This window comes from Xenopus laevis, chromosome 2L (assembly GCF_017654675.1).
Source record: "Xenopus laevis strain J_2021 chromosome 2L, Xenopus_laevis_v10.1, whole genome shotgun sequence".
Lineage (NCBI taxonomy): Eukaryota > Metazoa > Chordata > Amphibia > Anura > Pipidae > Xenopus > Xenopus laevis.
In genome coordinates, this window is record NC_054373.1 from 120,435,676 (window position 1) to 120,459,091 (window position 23,416).

At 36.7% G+C, this 23,416-nt stretch overlaps 2 protein-coding genes across 3 annotated transcripts in view; one reads left to right on the plus strand and one right to left on the minus strand.

The window, feature by feature from the left end:
- The window catches only part of tmco3.L (transmembrane and coiled-coil domains 3 L homeolog), a 32,340-nt gene extending 25,759 nt beyond the window's left edge, over positions 1-6,581 (minus strand). Inside the window, exon 1 of the mRNA XM_018247157.2 lies at positions 6,326-6,581. The gene's annotated coding sequence lies outside the window, so the exon portion shown is untranslated. The remainder of the gene's footprint in view (positions 1-6,325) is intronic.
- A 74-nt stretch (positions 6,582-6,655) lies between these two features.
- dcun1d2.L (DCN1, defective in cullin neddylation 1, domain containing 2 L homeolog) lies at positions 6,656-22,109 on the plus strand. Of its 2 annotated transcripts, none has more exons than XM_018247159.2 (7): positions 6,656-7,075; positions 11,008-11,224; positions 13,213-13,381; positions 15,379-15,509; positions 17,570-17,652; positions 19,550-19,646; positions 21,245-22,109. In XM_018247159.2, the coding sequence occupies exons 1-7, from the start codon at positions 7,073-7,075 to the stop codon at positions 21,322-21,324; spliced, it is 780 nt and encodes a 259-aa protein (XP_018102648.1). In that variant the 5' UTR covers positions 6,656-7,072; the 3' UTR covers positions 21,325-22,109. The 2 variants fall into 2 exon arrangements, with proteins under 2 accessions (XP_018102648.1, XP_018102649.1); XM_018247160.2 differs by lacking the exon at positions 6,656-7,075 and adding an exon at positions 7,655-7,747.
- The last annotated feature ends 1,307 nt before the right edge of the window (positions 22,110-23,416 follow it).

Below are 23,416 nucleotides of genomic sequence, written 5' to 3' on the forward strand. Positions count from 1 at the left end.
AGCAACATTTCAGACCAAATGGTCTGAACATTTGGTCTGAAACATTGCTGTAATGCCCTTGGACCAATAAAGGCCGTTTTATTGAAAACTTTGGGTGCTGGACTAATTTTTGCGCCATGTTATATGAGATCAACAGAAATATTAAGAGCAAGTGTCTCCTATGCACTTTACCCAAACCCCTTCTTCCCATAGTTAAAAATGTTGATTTTTTATTATTTATGTTAGTCAAGTGGTCAATTTTTCAACAAAGATTGTTCGACAAGTTCTGCAGGCTTGTTTTTATGCTTTTACTTACTTCCATTATTTCTAGTGTTAAGAAATCATTCAGATGTCAATATATTCTTTCCTACTTCTTTTCCTGTGGAACTGTGCTAAGCACAGGGGACAACCAAACTAAGAACAGTTTTAGATCTCTCACTCCATATGAAATCATTTCTGAATACTCAGAAAAAAAAAAATAATTAAGAATTACATTTCTGACAAGCCATGTTGGAAACAGCATCATGCCCAATTAGCAACATTGACAGTATCCAGATGGTTTCTGGTAAGGATAATGAAAGACAGGGCTATTCCCAGCTATATGCTAGGTGCAACCTTCAACTCGTGGGTGTGTTGCACTTAATTGCCCTGTTCGGTTTATGTACGTCAGTATTTACACATAGATATCTTTGCCCGTCTGACTGCTGTCAGGACAGAAGTAACCAATTACGCGCAATACTCTTTTACATGCCGATAGTGGGCATCCAGCGTCTTGCTTGAGAGGGATCCCAGTAGTTTATTCGATTGCGACGCATATGCTCCTCTTGGAATACATTCCAGGATCAGGCTATGATTCTTTGGGACAGATTCCTAGAGAGGGGCTATGCGCCTAAAGACATCAAAAATGCTTATGATAGGGCAGTGAGTTTGGATAGAGCAGCCCTTCTACAATACAAGCCCAGATCTAATTCTAGATTGGGACGTGATACTTCTCAAGCAAAAGTTTGTTTTCGCACTACTTATAGTAAGGATGCTAATTCAATCAAGAGTAGTGTACGTAAACATTGGGGGATTCTTCTCCAAGACCCAGTTTTGAAAAGAACTTTGGACAAAACTCCAAGTTTTGTCTTCAGAAGGGGTAAAAGTATAGCTACCCATATATCGAAAAGCTTATATTCTTCAAAAGTTAAGGAAACTGAACATCCCTGGATCAAATTTAAAGGCATATATAAGTGTGGGAGAACCAGGTGCAAAACCTGTTTAAATGTGACTCCATCAAAAACATTTTCAAGCTCTGTGACGGGGGCTATATATGCGATAAATCGATATTTTAATTGCATGTCTGAAGGAGTTATATACCTAATCACATGTGAGTGTAAATCCCAATATGTGGGCAAGACTATCCGCATGGCAAGTACCTGGTTCTTGGAACACATGTCAGCGGTGGACAGGAAGGATTATAGATCTGCAGTTGCCAAACATATAGTTGAGGAACACGATGGATATGCTAGGGTTAATTTCCAAATAATAGATAAGCCATTGCTAGACATTAGAGGGGTAACCATGAGACTAAACTCAGTAGGTTGGAGAATTTTGGATATACCACTTGAAAACCACTGAGGATTATGGGGGTCTAAATAGAGAGTGTGAGCTCGTGTTTTTGCAATTAGCATTATTATCAATATGTTTTGGTATTGTTAATGATATCTTTAAAATATCTTGCTTTTAGTTGAAAATATGTTGTATTTTTTAGATTTAATTTTTTTGTATATTTTTATATTAATATTTATACAGTAGAATCATTATATTCTCCTTTGTACTTATACTTGTACTCCTCCCCCTTTTTCATATCCTTAGGAGGTAGCGATTGAATATTACTAGTTACGCTTAACCCGGAGGGAATGTTATAACCTTTCATTTAATTCGTTTTCTAGAATGTTTTTAACCTGTGGGTTTTTGAAGGGTTAATTAGTCTGATTTATTCTAATTAACTATGGGTTATTGCACTATTTAGGGGTGGGGAGATAACTGTTTTCCTATGCTTCTGAGGAAGCGGTGTTGAGGCCACGAAACGCGTTAAGCATGGACTGTGTTTGATGCACTGTTGGTGTATTTTTATGTATGTCATTTAATCTTCAATAAATAGAAATATTTTAATTTCCGACCTGGTCTAGTGCTCCGTGGATCAAAGACTTTTTCAGATACTAATTGCTACGCTTTATCCGGAGGCGTGTCGGCGTTGTTAGCACAGCCTGTTTTTGGTCGGTTCCTGACTCTGGAGTCTGGGTGAGTGCTCTCCTATTGTGCCTCTACAGGACAGAAGTATAAACCAGTATATATAGAACTACACCTATATATACACAGAGCCACCCCTTCCATTAAGGAATTTATTTTCTTTTGAAGCAGATAGGTGTGCCTGTTTCAGGCTTTAGCTTTTCTTTTATGCTAATTTGGTCCCATTAACACCCTTTACTAAAGATCAGTGTTAAAAACCTCCATTATGCAATGCAGAAAAACATGCAACTAGGTAGTGCTTGTTTGGTACCCAGGGACATATGTTCCACTTGATCAAATGCATATCCATCCAGAATGCTGGGCTGATAGCAGTGATGGTTACTATTCCCTCTTAAATGGGCTGCTGGTGATAAATGCTTTAAATCAGTTTGGGCTGGTGATCTTTGAAACTGTAATGCTCAGGTAAAGCTTCAATAGTGCGGAGGTAAAATAGAGTACAATGATTTGAGGATTAAGTAAATTCACTCTATGTGCAGTTCTCTTAAATGGGCAGTATACCTCTTGTTAAATAGAAGTTCAATAAATATGGCTGGTGCTGAACAAACCGTTTTGTCTATTGTTTCAATCATAAAAAAAATCTATGTTTTTTGTTATTGCTTGGCTAAACAGGGAAAGAAAGGCGTCAATTATGAAGGGAGATTATCTATGCACTAAAGATTGAAAAAAAGGGGTAAAGACCGCTACTGCTCACCACTTGTACTCGTCCAGGTGCTCTATCAAGCAGTATTAGTTTTTGTGTGGGAGATAATTATATTACTAGTGCATAGATAAAAGACTCAAGGTAGGCAGACGGCACTTCTGGAAGAGATTTATTGGGGTGGCTGCTGTAAATCCTAACGCGTTTCGGGAGTTAATCCCTTAGTCATAGGTCATAGGGAGTTAATCCCTTAGTCATAGGATGACTAAGGGATTAACTCCCGAAACGCGTAAGGATTTACAGCAGCCACCCCAATAAATCTCTTCCAGAAGTGCCGTCTGCCTACCTTGAGTCTTTTATCTATGCACTAGTAATATAATTATCTCCCACACAAAAACTAAACATGGAGTAGCTTCAATATCCATATTTGCCATGTTCAGCTCAAGTAAAAACAAAACACAGATGTTTCATGATAAAAGCAATAGCCAAAAAGTGGGCTCTGCACAAGTCCTACTCACTGTTGAACAAAAAGGTATACTGCCCCTTTCAGAGAAGAGTCTTGTGCAGCCAGATTGGTTTCCAGACTGTTAAGGTTATGGCTTCATTTGACTCACCAGCAGCCTTCAGCCTTCAATGTAAGATACCATTCTCCCATATGCCAAGGCTCTACACATTTGCACAAATGTTTTTGTTTGTTTTTGAACAGCATTTCATCATTATTTACTAAGGCAGAGCCATTTAATATATCACTGGTTTATGGCAGTCATATTACTTACAGAATCATTTTATGTGCGATTTCTGCAAGGATTGCTGCAGTTTTTTCCTATGGTATTGACATTAAGTAGATTAATACTCTGTGTAATATCTCTCACTACATTAATTTTGTCCATTATGTTTTAAATCAATATTATCATACTCTTGTCATTGTCATTTTGTATATTATATCTTGTGTAATATTGCAGTCTGGCGTTACTTTATTATGCCATCACCATTTGCTGCTACCGCATTTCAAGCTGCAGTTTAACCTTCTCTATCCAGAATGCTCGGGACTTGGGGTTTTCTGGATAAATGATCTTTTTATAATTAAGATCTTCATACATTAAGTCTAGTAGAAAATCATGTAAATATTAAATAACCCCAATATGCTGGTTTTGCTTCCAATAAAAATTACTTGAATCTTAGTTGGGATCAAGTACAAGGTACTGTTTTATTATTACAGAGAAAAAGTATATCATTTTTAAAAATGTGGATTATTTGGAGAAAAAGTCTATGGGAGAGGGAAATTCTTCTGAACTTTTTGGATAGCTGGTTTCTGGATAATGGATCCCATACCTGTGCTATATTTTCAATAGTATGTTATTCTACTTATCTACTTATGGGGTGGTTCACTTTCATACAAATACAGTTTATATAGCCAATGATGTAAATGTAAGAATATTTCTAATATATGTGTATAAAAAAATCTCAGTCATTTTTTAGACAATAGTTGCTGTTTCTTTCAGTGACAGGTCTCCACGTACATGCTCCTGTAGTAGGGGTTCGTCAACCCCTTCCACCACGTCTGCAGGAGCATGAACCAAACTGCACAATGCAGAATTAGAGAAGAAATAGAATCATCTGTATATGATCATGTCTTGCAAGTTAATTTCATCCCTGTCCTGCTATTAGATAAGTGTTGTATGAAGTGCCTCTTCCACTTTCAGGTTTATCAATTAGTGATTGCACTGCTGCAGTAACTGACTTGAAGAAACATGCAGAAAGAAAATAGTGAGCAAATTTGGCACATTGTTTTTTTACATCTCCCTTGCGTGCCCCTGAAATGCAAAGCAGCATGGCCTCAAACAGCAGCACAAGCTTGCCATTCACATTATGGGATATCAGCATTGAGGCTGAGCAGTGATGCAGTCGGTGGTATAACTATAGAAGGGACACACAATTTTGTGCAAAACCTGCCAGCTTATTCTGCTCTGTAGACATCATTTCTTGCACTTGCTTACTCTGCCAATCACAGCTAATTTGTGCAGCACAAAGGGAAATACCTAATTTAATTGTATATTTTCTGCACTGTGTCTATATTATTGCCATTACAATATATTTTAGCAGATCACACACGTGACATGTGTGTGCAATATGACTTGGTGGAAAGGCGTCAAATGGTGCCACGTTGGAAGGGTTTGATGCTACAATGGTGCCACGTTGAAAGTTACTGAACTCTTCAGGTGTACCCATTTTTCTGCCAATGTTTGTTGCTAGAGATGACTGAGTTTTTAATTATACAACTGTGTAAGCAATGGGTATGGCTTGAATTCAATTCTAGTTATTAAAAGTGGAGTCCAGATACTTTTGGCTGCATAGCACGCAGTCATTCACAGACCTTTGTTATTATATAACCATCAATCAGGGAAGGAAACAATGGGATGTGGGAACAGTGGAACACTTACTTATATTCATTTTCATTTTATTAGAAGCATTTCATTAGAATTGCCTTATTCCCAATATGAAGGGGGGTAAAGTTATTTAGCTGTGTGGCCCAATAACATACAGTTATGCCAATGCCACCAAAAAGCAATAAATTAAAGGGCCAGCAACAACAAAACTAAGAGTGTTTACTAAGCAATGGATGCAGAGTACTGTTGTTACCCTGCACAGTAAAAAAATGTCTGCTACTAAAATATTTATAAAAATAAGCTGATTTACAGCATGGGTGGAGCCATGCAAGTTATAGGGCAAAAAGTCTTCTGTTTACACATCAGGTAACAGAAGACTGTATATAATACAATGGGGTCCGTTCTTATGCAGAAAGATAAAAAGAGCCCAATTCCCATTAACGGCTCTCTACAGGATATTGGAATAAAAACTTCTTGCATAACATATTTTTGTTGCCAATATATATTTAATTTTGTTTGTAGGTACTGGATGAATAGATACAAGCTTTAAATGTATAGTATATATTTTTACTTTTTTTTTTTTACAAATATGAGCAGAAATGCAGTAAAGTTTCAGCTTCTCTTTAGCAATAATGATTCAGGCACAGTGGTTCACCATCTTGGATTTTGTTAGGACTGTCAGTGACACTCAGGTGATCAGTGGACTGGTGAGAAGTTTAATTTAGGGGTGATAAGTAGATCCTCTAGCAAAAAATAAGGTTTGTATTAGAAACCTATGTTAATTGCATTGGTATCTGAGTTGCCATGTAATGAGAATCTGAATCACTAATCAGACTTCTATTTTGACTTTTCTATTCTCTCTCTACGTAGTATATTGTGAGTCGATCCCTAAGCTCAGAAAACTGCAGCAAAAGATGTCCAGGAAAATGTACTTTTTTAGTCCAGCTACTCCCCTTCACGTTGGAGATGCGGGTAGGGGTGCGGGAGAGCCAAGCACCAGACTTTGTATAAAAGTAAATATTCATACCTGATATCTAGGGAACACCGTTATATAACTTTTGATAGACTGGCATCGGTACAACAGAGCAGCTGCCTCTCATATGGAAGTGCTTCCATCGTACTGCCGTTTTCCTGCAGCCAGCAAGTCATTCCAGCCTGAGTCGTTCATTGTTAAGCAGAAAAATCACTGCTCGTGTGACCCTCTTCTCCCATAACCAGCTGCAGCAGCTTCTACGCTGATCTGCCAGCGTCACCAGGCGGGGCCACCGCTAAACAAAACTCAGCGCACCTTAGTACGCACAAACTCGCCCACGCGTCATCACGATGCGCCTCGAAGGTGTGTCGGGAAACGTAGTTTTAGGCAGTGTCATAACTCAGCTGGAGGAAAACTGGCGTCAGACTGTATTATGGCTTAAACAAAATCTCCTTCATTCTTTTTAAACACGTTCAATTACCCCGTGTATGAGCAACATTTGTGTGTTAACCTGAGCACGCTGGTACAAATATACATGTTAGAAATGCTTCCATACATGTGAATACGCCCGGCTATGCTACTTAGGGACACGTCTTATCAGTTTCAGCTTTATCCCGATGAAGGCCATTACGCTGGTCACAGACTATCAAGCAACAAACAACACCGTAAAGACCTACAACTCCCGGCATCCCCCGGGGCACTTCAGGTCCTTGGAAGGAGGAGGGAGCGATGGACGGGATTGGTGTTGCGCATGCGTCGCCTGCTTCGGGCTGAGAAGTGGTGCAAGCGGCTAGGGATAAAATGGTAAGGTGGGGGGTAGGAATCTATGGGGTTTTACTAGGTTGGTGGACGACTTAGGCCGATACACTCCAGAGGACTAGGACTAAGGGGGGTGATAGAAAGGGTGGAAATACTAATATGTGCGTAGGAGAAAGGTCAATTCAAGGGACACCGGTGATACATGGAAAGGAGGCAGCTAACTTTGTGCTCTGCTAACACAGCCTCCCGCTCCCCTCGCTATATGTCCTGTCACAATAGGTGACATGGCTGCCTGGCCCTTTCACTTCTCCTCCCGGCGGTCCTCCTGCTGTTGCTCAAATCTAACTCCCAGTGTAGGAAGTTGTAGTTGTGCAAGTGCTGATAGGATACAGCTTGGACTATTCTCCGCTTGTAAAGCACACAGGGTATGAAATGGAAGCTCCCGGTGTATGGGAGAAGCATGAGTTGCTATAAAGTTTGCCTTGGCAGGGGCTGTGACAGCCAGAGAGTCAGGCACAAGGGGACTGACAGGCTGGAGGAGGGGATTTGCTGGTATTTTGAGAGCTGTCACATGCAGCTTCCACCATTGCCTTTTTTGGGCTGCACTGTTAGGTGTAATGGTATGGGACCTTGACTCCAGCCTCACTCCTTGAGAGGCCCAAGATTCTCACTCCAACACTTTTGGGGGATTCTGCACTTGTAAATGAAAGGAAACAGGTAGGGCCTGAGGGATCAGCTTTTCTTTTCAAGGGGTGTGGGGGGTTATAGGGTTGTTACCACCCATATGGAAGCAACTAGGTTTTGCTTTCTTTCCTTTTCAAACCTACTGACACTTGATAGCTGCTTCTATATTATGTTTTTCTCTTCACAGTCATTCAAAGTAAAAACACTCAGCCAAATACCTGCTTTGTTTAAGGGCTGGTTCCACATGACAAATATAACTTCACTGCTTCATTTATATTTCTTAATGTTGTGTTTCCAAAATGGCCTGCCCAATATACACTTGTCAAGTTTCATTCTGTGTCCTTGTTGCACGTTACCTTATTCACATTCTATTTAGTCCTTAGCTCAGAGACTTAAAGCTGTTAAAACATTAGCTCTTAAATTTGGTTGTGAGCCCTGTTTGCTCATATCAAGGTTACATGTATTTGACAAAATTGTATCATTTATTTCACAATAGTAGGAACATTAAAATATCGCCCTATTCATATGGTATAAATATAAAACATAGGTTAGTCAGACGTAAGTGATGCTTTATTTCAGTGATGCAGCTAAACTCCAAATGGATGCACCAAATCCAAGATTTGGTCCAGGATTCAGCTTTTTTCAGCAGGATTCAGATTCGGCTGAATCCAAGTGCGTGGCCAAACTAAATCCAAAAAAATCACATGACTTTTCATCACACACACAAGGTTTAGAATTGATTTTAAATGGTTAAAGGTTCTTTTTGATTTAGTACACATATCAGGAAACAGCTGTACTTCCGAGTGTGCCATGCATGTAAGAAACAACACACCAAATCAGATTTCTTCACTGATGACAGATGAGTTGTTTCCACATTTATTGACGGTGCCTTAGTTCACCTTACATCTTCTATAGTTAACACAGGATAAGACTATCAGGATAACATATCTGACAGCTATGGTTATGGAGATGTAGAACGAAGCCGCACACACACAATTCTGTGCAGTTGGATCACAATAAATGGGATAAGCTCCCCAACTGTGCAGAATTGTGTGTGTTTCTGTTCTACCTCTTTATACACTGCGAGGACCTTGCCGGTCATAGGGGGGACCAGCACCACTAGTGCAGTACGTGAGTTACAACAGGTGTGCAGTGTTAAAACTGTATTTGATAACTACTGTTATCCATAACCAGTTTCACAGAAATATCGTTTATATTTTTTCTTTTCAAAACCCTGTACTTTACATCCTATTTTATCAAATTCTATCAATACTGGAATCTGTAAACATTGATTTGTTAGGTGTAAGGCCACAAAAACGTTCCTAAATGGATCAAGCGGCTATCAATATTTTATCTCAGAATACCATAGTATTTGTTAAGGTAAGAGCCAAGTCAGTACAGGAAAAGAGATCAGTACTTTAGGCTGTCTGGAGAAGTAGCAGCATCAGCTTATTACCATTTATGGGGAGCAAGGATTTGATATATACTTCACAAGTGAGGCATTTAACTCTTTATTCTAGGTTTGAAGATTCTGGGATACTTCTAGGTTTGAGTTAATGAGAAAAAACACTGCAGGACACTGGCAAAATAAGCAACTTATTGAACAGAACAGGGTTGTCTGATAAAGTCAATCATCTTGTATCCCAAACAAATATGTAAACACACTCATATTCCATGAAAATAAATCCACGGCCGCAAGTATATTCATAGACATCTACAGTACCAGGTCACAAGTAATAAGAAATGGGCATAGCATGAAAGCTGGATCCTAGAGCACAGGATGATTCCCTTCTGTTTTGGGACATAGACCTTTATTATAGATAAGTTTGTGTGTGGTAGCCATACTTGCTGGTAACCTGGTGTTAAACTTACTTGCATATGACAGATTTTCGGAAAACAATGCTGCATGTATATACCTATAACCATGGAAATGACATTTTGATAGTGTTTTATTATTATGCCCACAACACTATAGTGAAATGACTTGAGTGTCTACTGCCATTTCTTAGAAATCTATGTAATTGCAATTGACAATCATTCCAAAAAGGCAGTACGTTCTCCAACTTCTTTATAATTAAAAAATAGTATATGTTTTGTAAAATGGTAGATGCAGCATAGAGCAGGACAATACCTGACTATATTTAGAATAAAACAGTTTTTAATTAAAAGGTGTTTTATTATTGCCAGTCCTATTTACATCTCTTAGACTGCTGTACATATGGCATTGTCTGAGTCTGAAGAGCACAATTTGCTGCAAAGATATAGGTATATCTAGGGAGAAGATCCAGAAAACTTTCATTTATTAGACTGATGCCACAGGGGTCTAACCAAGAATAAGCCCCTACACTTGCACTTGTCTCCTTCCTTGCATGCAACTGTAACCATTGTACTGGCCGTGGACAGGCACATGAGTCAGATTTTTTTTGCCGAAATGCGAGAGTTTGCATTTAGCATCTGAAATCCGCTGAGTGTGCTGGACGCAATGGTCTTCCAGGTGCGGCAAGGGAGATGGCTGATGCCAACGTAGAGGCTGATTCTTGGACTGGGTTTTTTCTGCAGACCAAGATAGGATTTTCAAGTAACTGCTTATTTTTATGCCAGATTTTTGCACAAAGGTACTTGGTCTCTGAAAATTAATACAGAACTCAATAAATAATACGTTTTCTACCCAGCGATGCCTGGGGATGTGTGGTGTAATTGGTTGAATAGTAAATGTGGATTTTCGAGTGCCAAAATTCACAAATTCAAATTTTAATCCCCCTTTTAATAGCCCTCCTGACATTTGAGTTTTTGTTTTTTTTTCGGGAGAAAAACTATTCGAATTGAAAAACATTTACATGAATTCGAATTGCGACCTTTGATCAATGGGCCTCCCCATGTTGGTCAATAAACTAGATGTAAATATATTTACCCTGTTTATATAAAATAAATTCAGCCAACCTCAAATGGTCAGGAAATATAATTTTTAATGATACCTGCGAGAGAAATACTTAGAATGCTTTTTTGAGGGTTACTTATTTAGGCATCTGAAGTATTTTCACATTACACGTTCCTTTCAGTAGCCTGATGTTTTACCAAGTTCTGATTTGTTTTTAATATACAATACCTAACTATATGTATATATTGATGTTCTCTTTCAGTTTCCAGATAAGGTATTTTAAAACTCTGACAAACAAAACTTTGTCGTCTTGTACTGTTCTAAGAGATAATACTGACATGAAAAATATGTATACATCAAGAGACCTAAATCTTGTTTATGTAACAACTTCTGCTGCTTCTTTTGCCTCCTAAAGCATAAACTTAAATCGTCTCAGAAGGACAAGGTGCGTCAGTTTATGGCATTTACCCAAGCTGGGGAAAGGACTGCAATATATTGTTTAACACAGAATGACTGGAAATTAGAACTGGCAACAGACAACTACTTCCAGAACACATCGTTGTACTGCAAAGAATCAATGAAAAGTACAGTAGATAAAAAGAAATTAGAACAATTGTATAACAGATACAAAGGTAAGAATTCCTCAGCATGGAAGAGTAATCCTAAACATTGTAATGTTCTTCTATATGTTTTGCTGTTTAGGTGGCACCCTTGGGTTTTTCCCAGTAATGCAAGCAAAGTTGGTGTTCTTCAAAGCACTTTTCAATTCCTGTGCCTCTTGCATAATTAGTCTATGAAATAGAATTGTTATATGTTTATGCAATTGGTATATATGCATAAACATACATTTTTGCCTTGTGGTACACCTAGCATTTTGGGTGTTATAACTGCAGAAGGAATTCTTAAAATTCCCATTTCCATGGAATACACAAAGGCTGAGCCTTATTCCACTGATTTTTAAAGCACAACAGATTGTTCTACTGTGGATGTTTGAAACAAGAACAAGTGGAAATCCTTTTTATCTTAGACTTAGGGGGTTATTTATCAAAGGTTGAGTTTGTGAGGGTTTTCCTACCTCAAATAAACTCACAACTCAAATGTTTGCTTATTTATGAAAAACCCGAATGTAAAAAACTTGATTGGATGCAATCAGGGAAAAACTTATGGTCTTAAAAAAACCTCAAATTTATCAAGTTTTTAAGCACAAACCACTGTAAAAAAAAACCCTGAAAATCATAAAGGCAAAAAACAAGGGACCTCTGCCATTGACTTGACATAACGTCAACAGTTTTTATCTGGACTATATTCGAATTTGGGATTTTAGCAACTTTGGGACATAGTAAATATTGAAAAAAAAATTTTTTTATACCAAACAATTTGAGTTTTTAAAAAAAAAAAAAATCCTGTAACGTATAAAATATTTTTTACCTTCTATCTATCTATGTAGAATACAAATTTTGAGTCATTAGTCATAAAGTCACAGCAGCTTGAATGGCTGCCCCCATGGCTACACAGCAGCTTGTTTATATAAACTATAGTAGTCTTTTCTGAAGCAAACACACGGCTATTAACGGTACATTTTATTCTAATTACTTTCTACACTTTCAGTTTTTGGTGTTACTGTTCCTAATATATTTTCCATGTTGACTGAAAAAAGTTAAGTACATAACATACAAGACATTTTATCACTGACAAAAGATCAAACTATAAACCATTCCTTTGATAATCAAAGTTAAACTACATAAAAGAAAAACAATTGGAAAAAATAAAACAACATATATTAATTGAACCATACATATAGCTGTATAATAGTTATTAAAATGAAATCCAATTTCCATTTTTTAATAAAGCATTTATAGCTGCTGTAAGCTCATTTAAAAATCTAAGCTGTCAATCAAATTTTGTCTGCCACTCCTTTATTACTTAGGCATAGAGGCAGGGCAGACAATTACTTTCACTTTCCATTCAGCACATCCAAGATGCCACTGCTCTCCACACATTTCCCCCATTCTTTTCACAGTTTAATTGTGTAGTCAGGGAATGGGGATGGACATTGGTCCCCCATTCTGGTGCACAAACAAGATTCTGAGATGATGCAAGGCTTTCCTTAAAAACAGTGTCCACAAAATGGCTCCTGCTTGCTTGCTTAATTATACACTCCCAGACTGAAGGAAACACAATTCAAATAATTTATATAGTGTAAAGTTCATTTTGCTTAACTAATGTGATAAAATAGGATTTTGAATAATTATTTTTGTTGACGGGTCCCCTTTAAATGTAATCCTAAATTAACTAATGTATTGTTACTTTTTACCCAAAATTGCTTCCGACTCCAACTCCACCTCCACGACTTTAACTCCACAGCTCTGCTCATCTGTCTATGTATCAGAACTGCTGAAATCTGTTACTGACCAACAGGGGTGAAATTGAACCAGTGATACCAAATATTTTCTTCACATTTTGACTAATTAAAACTCAAAATAATTGCTGATTGGTTGCTACGGCAAAAGGATCCAGTATACCACCCCAAGTTAGTAAATGAGCTCTTCCAGGGTAAACTGTGTTATTTTAAGCTAACAAGACTGCTTCTTCTGTGTGTCTTTTCTCTTTTCTGTTACAGATCCCCAAGATGAAAATAAAATAGGTATAGATGGAATTCAGTTGTTTTGTGATGACTTACACCTGGATCCTGCAAGTACCAGTGTATTAGTTATTGCTTGGAAGTTTAGAGCAGCCACACAATGTGAATTTAGTAAAAAGGAGTTTATTGATGGAATGACAGAGCTTGGGTAAGTATGGAAGGATAGATCAGCTAAATCTTCATGTGTTTTTTTCATTTATCCATTGTGTTTCTCATTAGACAGTGCTATAATTATAGTAGTGTCTATCTTCCTCATAAAATGTTTATATTTTGGTATGCATTATTGGTACTGAACGTGTCCCCCCCATCTTTTAAAGATGTATTACTATAAGGAGGTTTATTTGTATGTTTTACAGCAAAATATTTGATTAAAGGTGACAGCCTTCTCTATAGAACATATTTTGCACATTGTCAGCATCATCACATAAAGGCAGAGATAACAATGCAGGTATGGGATCTATTAACTGCAATTCTTAGGAACTGGTGTTTCACATATTAAGGCTCTTTTGGTAATGCAGAGCACCATATTTAAAGCATTGGTTCCCAGACTTTAAGGCTGGCCTAAAAGCAATGCATGGGCACCCAACACAAAGGATAATTGGGGTGAAATCTGTTTTTTCTTAAAAGGGTTGTTCACCTTCCAACACTATTTTTTCAGTTTGTTTCAAAAATATAGATTTTTTTCAATTACCTTCTGTGTGTGACAGTTTATCCAGTGTTGAAGTGTAAAGTTTTCTTTTTCACCTTCTTTCTTGCTGAAGCAGCTCTAGGACGGGGTCACCGACTAAAGTACTGTTCTAAATTGATACATTTAGTTGATGCATTTGTTATCTTTCACCCTGCTGAGCTAAATCAGTTTCATTACAGGCAGCTGTTATCATTGATACAATAGTTGCTAATATTCCATAGATTCTGTTAAAAAATGTATCCACTAAGTATAGCAAACTGTAACAGTTCAGAATCTGCACATGGATCACTGAGCTGCCGGACCGAAACACCAGAGTCAGGAGCATTAAAAAAAAATAACAGTTGGAAAGTAATTGAAAAAGTCTAAATGGAAAAAGTGTTTGGAAGGTGAACAGCCCCTTTAAGAAAAGTATAGGTGAATGAATATTATCATCAGATTTTCATCTTGAACTTTATTTTCAGTTAAGAAGGACTCAAAAACATTGGAATATGGAGTGGGACCTGACCCCCAAAAGTCTTCAAAAAGGCACATAACACTTAGCAAAATAATCATATTAGGTTTATTAACCTGGAATTTTGCTATCTTGCTTATTGTCCGGTACAAGGTGCTGTTTTGTTATTACAGAGTCATTTATTTAATTAGACGTTATGAGAGATGACATTGCTCTGTGTTTAGAGTAGGGATGTGCCGAATCAACGTTTTTGGATTCAGCCGAACCCCCCGAATTCTAATTTGCATATGCAAATTAGGGGTGGGAAGGGGAAAACAGTTTTTACTTCCTTGTTTTGTGACAGAAAGTCACGCGATTTCCCACTCCTAATTTGCATATGCAAATTAGGATTTGGTTCAGCCAGGCAGAAGGATTCGGCCAAATCCTGCTGAAAAAGGCCGAATCCTGGATTCGGTGCATCACGATTTAGAGCAGTGATCCCAACCAGTAGCTCGTGAGCAACACGTTGCTCCCCAACCCCCTGGATGTTGCTCCCAGCTGCCTCAAAGCAGGGGCTTATTTTTGAATTCTTGGCTTGGAGGCAAGTTTTGGTTTCATAAAAAACAGGTGCACTGCCAAACAGAGTCTTAATGTAGGTTGGCAATCCACATAGGGGCTACCAAATGGCCAATCACAGCACTTATTTGGCACCCTAAGAACATTTTTCATGCTAGTGTTGCTCCCAAACTCCTTTTACTTCTGAATGTTGCTCATGGGTTCAAAAGGTTGGGGATCCCTGATTTAGAGTATTCTAAATAACAGCTTTCCAGATAATATATCCCATACCTGTATTCTAATGCATTTAATATATATGTGAGCTACAAACCTAGAGTTGTGTCTCCTATGTTTTTGTATCAGTAGGCAAATACTTTTAAAGCAACATTATGGTTCTTGCTGATTTTGTGATTTAGTATTAAAGATGCGCATATGAATAGAAAAATGAATTGCGCCCATTCTTCTATGGCAGGTGTGACAGCACAGATAAATTAAGGGTGCAGCTACCTCGGCTAGAACAAGATCTCAAAGACCCCCTCAAATTCAAAGACTTCTATCAGTTTACATTTAATTTTGCAAAGAATCCTGGGCAAAAGGGACTAGGTATGTATTTATAAACTGCTGGTAAAATAAACTATGATGGCTTGTTGAAACTGCTCGTGCATGTGCAACCACCCAACCATGATGCTTTGGTCACACATTGTCAGATGTAGCCCTTTGACTTAACAAACAAGTTGTGGCCAGCTTGGCCATGCAGGTAAGCTAGAAAACCGGAGGTTCCTGTTTGGCGCAAGTGTACTTTAACATGGTGAATTACTCCCCTGTTGTGGGAGCAGTTTACCCAGTTTAAAACAGCCATTCAGTTGTTTCTAATGTTTCTTAGATTAAACCCCTTCACTGCCTGGTTCAGTGGCGGAACTACCGGGGGTGCGAGCGGGCCAGGGCCCGCACCCCCTCAGGGCCCCCCAGCAGTCCGTGCGCCACATACAAATGCGGCCGTACGGAGGGGGACGGGGCCCGGCTGCACGTCACGCACCAGGGCCCGCCCCCCTCTAGGATTGCTACTGGTCTGGTTCCCTTAGGTGGAAGAGGCAGTAGAGGTTGCATATGTTTGCTAACTAATAATACAGGAAGATCGTAACATTTAAAACAAAATTTTAAATGTCAATGTAACAGAGCCCTCACAATTTATTGTGACAATGATGCTGCCATCTGACCCCTTTTAAACCAATACTCGTAATATATATATAAGCACTCGCACACCCTTTGTATTTTTAATGGCAATAAGCTTGGTGCCCAGTGTTTAGAGGATATTGCAACCTCCCAATCCAAGTAGAAAAGAAGCATACTGGCACACAAGGAGTGTAGTTGCAGGGCAAGCCCTTGCAAAATGCTTACTGTGGAAGTTCAAAGTTTCAGGGCTTCCCCCATACCTTATCTGCAAATGCAGGGCTGAGCAGCAGACTTAGTAGCCACCATGTTTGGCCTCAGTTCTGGTTCCAGGCTCTCCAAGTGTGCGTAGTAGTAACCAGAACAAGATTGGCTTCCAGTGCACCTGCTCCTGCTTAACAATCTGCTCCAGGGACAGGAACTGGCACAGGCAAACATGAAGGAAGCCATTCCCACTGCACAGATTTAGGGGCAGATTTATCAAGGGTCGAATTGAAAATTACATTTTTTTATGGTCAAAACTGTCAATTCGACTAGGGAGTTATTCCAATTCAAAACGAGTTTTTTTTTAAAAAAATTAGATTTTGAAGATTTATCATACTCTGGCCCTTTAAGAACTTAAATTAGAGTATTCGCCACCTAAAACCTACAGAATTGCTGTTTCAGTCAATGGGAGAGTTCCAAGGATCATTTTTAAGTTGTTTGCAACCTTACCGACATTTGAGTTTTTAAAATCCTGATCGAATTACATTCAAGTTTTTGGGTTGATTCCATTCATCCGAGTTTAAAAAATTTGATTTTTTTTTTTTTAAATGTAGGGGAGTTTTTAAAAACTCACATAAATTCGACCTTTGATAAATGTGTCTCTTACAGTTAGAAATAAGGTATGCAGTAGCAGGGCAGGTTTGGCAGTAATTGAAGTGGTTGTGGAAGGGGCAATGGTGGTTTGTTCACCTTTAAATTCTTTGGCAAATCAGCATGTTTTTGGTATATGTGCTCAGTTGTAGATCTACAATATATTTGTAGATTTTGGAAAATCTGCAAATTACTAAAATTAGGGGATGGGTTCTTAAGAATAAATCCATTCAGGTTAGCTATGACAATTGTTTGCTGGGTTCAGTTAATTTAGCAGAATTATGAAGACCAATCGAAACAAATTCCAAAGTATATAGACAGTGCTGAGTGAATTGATAAAATTCATCTAAAAAATCATGGTGGATTTACTGATCAGCTGTATGTTTGAATGCATTAGTTGACTGGCTGAAATGGGTTAGCCAACTTGGTTTTTTGCACCTGTCATTACTATGCCCCTTAATCTTGTAACCATAGTTAGGCTATAGAGTAATTTTATGGCTATTTATCAGCTAACATTGTCCCTAGGAGCCTGAATAGAAACTGAGAGTGAGACAGGTTTGTATGATTCTAGCGTACCTACATTCAAGATTTCTACTTATATTCTAACTCCAATAATTCTTTTGTTTGTTTATTTTCAGATTTGGATATGGCAGTTGCTTATTGGAATCTAGTGTTGTCTGGAAGATTTAAATTTTTAGATCTTTGGAACACATTTTTGTTTGTAAGTACACCATCTAGTATCATTTCTATAATTTCATAGATTTTTTTTTTAAATCAATAATTATTGATAATGAAAAATGTTATCCATACAATAAGGGGCAGGTTTATTAAGGGTCGAAGTGAATTTGAATTTTCAAATTTTTTTGGTCAAAACTCTCAAATTTGAATTGTGAATTATCCAAACTTGATTTGAGTTTTAATTCAAATTTTGAGATTTATCATACTCTGGCCCTCTAAGAACTCAAATTTAACTATTCGCCACCTTAAACCTGCCGAATTGCTGTATAAGTCAAAGGGAGAGATCCAGAGATCAATTTGTTTGGAGCCTTCTCTAAAAAAAACTTGTCGAGTTTTTTAATTAAATTCGAGTTTTCTAATTCGATTCAAATTAGATTCGAATTTGTGCGAGCTGAGAAAATTTTATTTTATTAATACATTTTGATTGGTCGAATTATGAGTTTATGGGAGTTCATGAGAGTTTAAAAAAACTTGCATGAATTTGAAATTCTACCCTTGATAAATGTGTCTCTAAGGGTTAATGCAGAAGGAACACTTGCGTTGTTACATTTTTGTGGCCGCTAAAAGCCAAGAGCAATATCTATTATTATGGGGACCAATTATTTCTAAAGGAGGCCCTGACAGGGCGTTTGTATCACTGGGCAAATCACACCACTCCGTAGACAAGATGCCTGAAAATAACTTTTGTTTTGCAGATTATAGGAATTGTCTACTCCAAACCAGTCCCATTACATAATCATGATTCCTATTGTATTTTTGTGCCCGCTGGTGGTGTGTTTAAAAGCCCAAGCTGTTTATTATTTTAGTTCACAAATCACTTACTACACTTCTTTTTTTTTTCTGGAAATGCTACTAGGTGTTCACTTCACTAGAGTCCCTCTTTAACTATTTCTTTCTTTATTTGGTTTTGGTAGTTCACTAACCACTAATATAGTAAAGGTACGAGACCTATTATAATGCTCAGAACCAGGGTTTTCAAGATAATAGAATTTCTGCAATTTGGATCTCCATACTTGAGTTTGCTAAAAATCACTTAGACATTTATTACATCAAATAACCTGTATGGTTTGTTTGTGTGCCCCGTGAATCCTCCGATCCCAGGGGATGGCCCTTAGTTCTTAAAATGGCAATTTTCTATATAGGATTACCCAATGGCACGTACTACTACAAAAAGATACTATTATGAAATTGTTTTATTTACATATTTACAAGCAGGGTTTTACATATGAGCTGTTTTATGCAATATTTTTTTAAGTGACCTACATTGTTTTGGGGTATAGTTTTCACTCTATTGTAAATAGGCTATTAAGCAAATGTTGTTTCTCATATCTGACAAACTTCACATTTCATTACTAGTTTACTCCATGTTATTCCTCATTGCTAATTACAACAAACATATATATATATATATATATATATATATATATATATATATATATATATATATATATATATATATATATATATATATATATATATATATATATATATATATATATATAAAATATATATATATATATATATATATATATATATATATATATATATATATATATAAACTCACGTTACAAAAAAATCTAAGTACCTCGGTGCAGTCATAAAATATAAAATAATCGAACAACAATGTCCACACTTTCAGGTCCTAAAAAGTGAAAAGGTTATTTATTGAAATGACCTGACGTTTCGGTTAGCACTTTAGCATGTATCTTAACTTTGAGATATATATATATATATATAGATATATATATATATATAGATATATATAGATATATATATATATATATATATATATATATACTCCTATACATAATATAAATATATATATATATATATATATATATATATACTCCTATACATAATTATGTATATTTGTTGTTTAGGAACATCATAAAAGGTCAATTCCAAAGGATACATGGAACCTTCTCTTGGATTTTGGCAATATGATTGCAGATGATATGTCTAACTATGACGAAGAAGGTATGATTTTTCATTTACGGTAACATACATGAAATTGTCTAACTACTTTTAGATCTGAGGACTGGGTAAGCTTGCCCTCTACAAAAATCAACAAATAGTTAATGGCTGGCAACAGTTGTTGCGCCAATGGTTTTATATTCTTGTGCTAAGATGCGATAACGACAAGGGAAGGGTATAAAGGAAATCGGGAAGAAGGCAACATCTGTACCCACCTACTGTATCAGCCACATGGAAGGAATGCTAGTTTATTTAAGTTGTAAAGCTTTTCTAAATAAAAATTTCTGCATAAGTTTAATGGAAACACATCTTAAAAAAAATATCATTCGTGTTAGTTCCACTTTAGCAGTGCAAACATGCACCAGTATTTAATTTAAAAGCAATAAATGTCTGTTTACATTCTCTTTTCTTTTGGCTATGAAGTCTCAAACAATGTTACAAGCAAGCTCAGACCCAGAGAATTTTGGTATTCATAAGTAACATTGATTTAAACTGCAAATCGGCAGGTTTTAGGTGGCAAATAGTCGAATTTGAGTACTTAAAGGGCCAGAGTATGATAAATCACAAAAATCGAATTTGAATTTTTTTAAAAAACTCGAATTTGAATTTTTTTTAAAAAAAAACTAGAATAAAATTTAGCAGTTTTGACCATAAAAAAATCAAATTTCACATTCAACTCTTGATAAATCTGCCAGTAGTGTGGTCCAGGTGTTGGTAGGGGAGGAGGGAGGTGGATTCCCTTAAACCAAAAACAAGCCACACATATTTGCATAAGGATACATATGGTTTTAAATATAAGAATTAAAAGTTGTTCAGTGTTTCTAAAAAGTTGGGTAAGCTTTCTGCTTGTGCAGCCTCTAATAAATTAAAGGGAATAATAAAGTACAGTATTCTTTGTATTTACGAAGCACAAAGCCTATCCTACCTTGAAATATAATTTAACAACTAGTGTGAATGTAGGTGTGGTCTCATACCACTTTACTTATTCATTAAGCCCTTTTGTGTTGGATGACCTCATTAAACAAACTGCTTTGGAGTATTGAAAACAGTGTGTATGCTCAAGGTGTTTCATATACTGAATCATAAATATTCTTTTCCTTGATGATTCCTTGATAGAAATGCTTTCAGCTTCACCTTTAGTGTGTTATATAGAATGGCTAATTCTAAGCAACTTTTTATTTGGCCTTCATGTTTTCTTTGTTATAGTTTTTTTTAATTATTTTCCCCCATTTATAGACAAATGTTTTGTAAGGCTACACATTTATTGCTATTGCTGCTTTTTATTTTTCATCTTTCAGACACTATTTATATTCCAGCCTCTTTATTAAATCAGTGCATGGTTGCTAGGGTAATTTGGTCCCTAGCAACCAGATTGCTGAAATTGCAAACTGGACAGCTGCTGAATAAAAAGCTAAATAACTCAAAAAACACAAGTAATGAAAAAATAAAGGCCAATTGCGAATTGTTTTTGAATATCACTCTCTACATCATACTAAAAAATTTAAAGGTCGACAAACTTTTTGACATTCTGATCAGTTCTATGCACACAAGCATGTATATCTTCTAAAACTGAAATTGAAACAAACTCTTTTCTCTTTCAGGTGCATGGCCTGTTCTTATAGATGATTTTGTAGAGTATGCAAGACCATTAGTCACAGGAGGAAAACGTAAACCTCTTTAGCTAAAGACTGCTAAGAAGGACTAATGATGCTTCGTCATTTCATTGGATAATGAAGACTTTTTATTTGGTTAATGGCCGAGAAGACCTTGCGGCAGACAGTTCTGGACCTACAAAAAATCCTTGTCAGAATTCTGCCTGAACCATGTTGGTGGGCTGCTCTTGGACAGGAATTTGCCCTAGAGAGGGCACTGGTAGTTTGTGGGATGCTGGCTTCATATCTTATATTGGTTGTATCTTATAGGATGTAGAGAATGCATGATTTTATACTTTGGAGCAATTACAATAGAGGCCATTTTATTAAAAGGAGAAAATATTTAATGAGCATGCCATTCCGTTTATGAGCCAGAAGTAAACACCAGCAATTAATTATCAGCTGTATTATATTGTAACTATATAAAAAGCAGTATTTGTGGTATAAATTCTATCTGATGAGAACTTGTATGGCATGTTGTATTTTTTATCACTAACCCTTTGATACAATAATGAAAATAATATAGGCAAGGCCAGGTGACCCTTACAAAGCAAAACCGGTATAGAACCTAATTTGACATTATAAAGCTCTGGTTCAAAACCAGGTCCACCCAATGTGATCTTCAATAAGCCCTCTTGTGTACCTAGGCCTTGGGTACAAAAATTAAGTTGTAAGCTCTTCGGGGCAAGGATTCATTCTGACTATGTCAATGTAAAAAAAAACATAAATTATAGTGTTAACGAGCTTTAATGTATAACTCATGCCTTTGTTTTTTATTTAAATTGATATCTAATTAAATAATATTTAAACTGTATTTTGTCTGTTTTCTTTCAAGGGTATCCGGCATAGCATGTTTACTCCAGGTGAATATATTAAATAAGTGCATTGTACCCATATAAGCAACCAATAAGTACTCCTTGCAGAGTAGGCTTCCCTTTTAAATATGGATCTGATCACGTTGCATGAAAATAACATGCAGTCACTTGACATATCAGAACTGCAGCAGAGGAGCAGATATTCATGAAGTTTGAAACACGGTGAAACAAGGTACTAAAAGCTTTCAAACCAATAAGAACCTTGTTATACATTTGTAATTTGTGTGAATTTGTTTGTATTTTCTTTAAAAGGCATACTTGTAAAATATATGTCCTATATATACAGTTAGGATAATTGAAGCAAACCTGAATAAGGGCAAACATTTACTCTTATTAAAACATGAACCCCATAATTCCTAATTAGTATATACAAAGTACCCTGCAGCTGGAAAGAATAATACACTGTCAAAGAGTGGGGAATATCAGCTCAACTTCTGCATTGTGTAATGATAAATCTCACGCCACTACAACTTTTCCATGGGGAACTGTTCACTACACATAAAATGAGATTTTTAATCTGAGTAGATCCGTTTTTGTCATAATTCTTAACTGCAAATGCCTTTGTGTTGTTAGAAATGCAACAAACACATTTTAATCAACCCAAAATGCTATTTGTTGCCCCATCCAGTGACAGGAAATTCAGTAACTCAGTAAAACATACCACACTGTGTTTATGGTAAAATTGCCTTTCCTTTGGGCTTAGTTTATCTTGTGCTCAAATATTATATATAATAGAGTCTTTTCTAATGTAAGCTCCAGTTTGTCCATTATTTCTTTATAGCTTAATATATACCTTTAATTCAAAAACAAAAGTATATATGATACAGTTACTGATGAGAGTTCCCAATACCTCCAAGGTGAATAATGAAGTTAAAACAGAGTTAGAGGTTGTGATTCTCTATGGGAGGTCCCCCTTAAGGGGGTATAATCAGAGGAGTTAATATATCAATACATCTAAAATACAGACACTCATGCTGCAGCGTGTATGGTGGTATTTAAAACAGAAGAAAGGGGAGCAAAGACCTTGCTAGAGCTGATCCTTCCATACGTTTCTAGGCTTAGAATGTTCTTTTATCTTACTATAGGACCTCTAGGGTACCATCTAACTGTAAGCACAATTTTATTTCATTACTTTACAGAGGCTGTTGATATAATATAACTAAGTTGAAATGTTTAATTTCCTTGTTTCTCTTTCTTCAGTTGCACCATACAGAATGCTTGAAATCACTGTTTGTTCCTCCCCTTC

Excerpts from the sequence above, each read along its gene's own strand:
- dcun1d2.L (XM_018247159.2), top strand. Across the intron at positions 11,225-13,212 it reads ATTGTATAACAGATACAAAG|ATCCCCAAGATGAAAATAAA; the intron begins GTAAGAATTCCT and ends TTTCTGTTACAG. Across the intron at positions 15,510-17,569 it reads TCCTGGGCAAAAGGGACTAG|ATTTGGATATGGCAGTTGCT; the intron begins GTATGTATTTAT and ends GTTTATTTTCAG.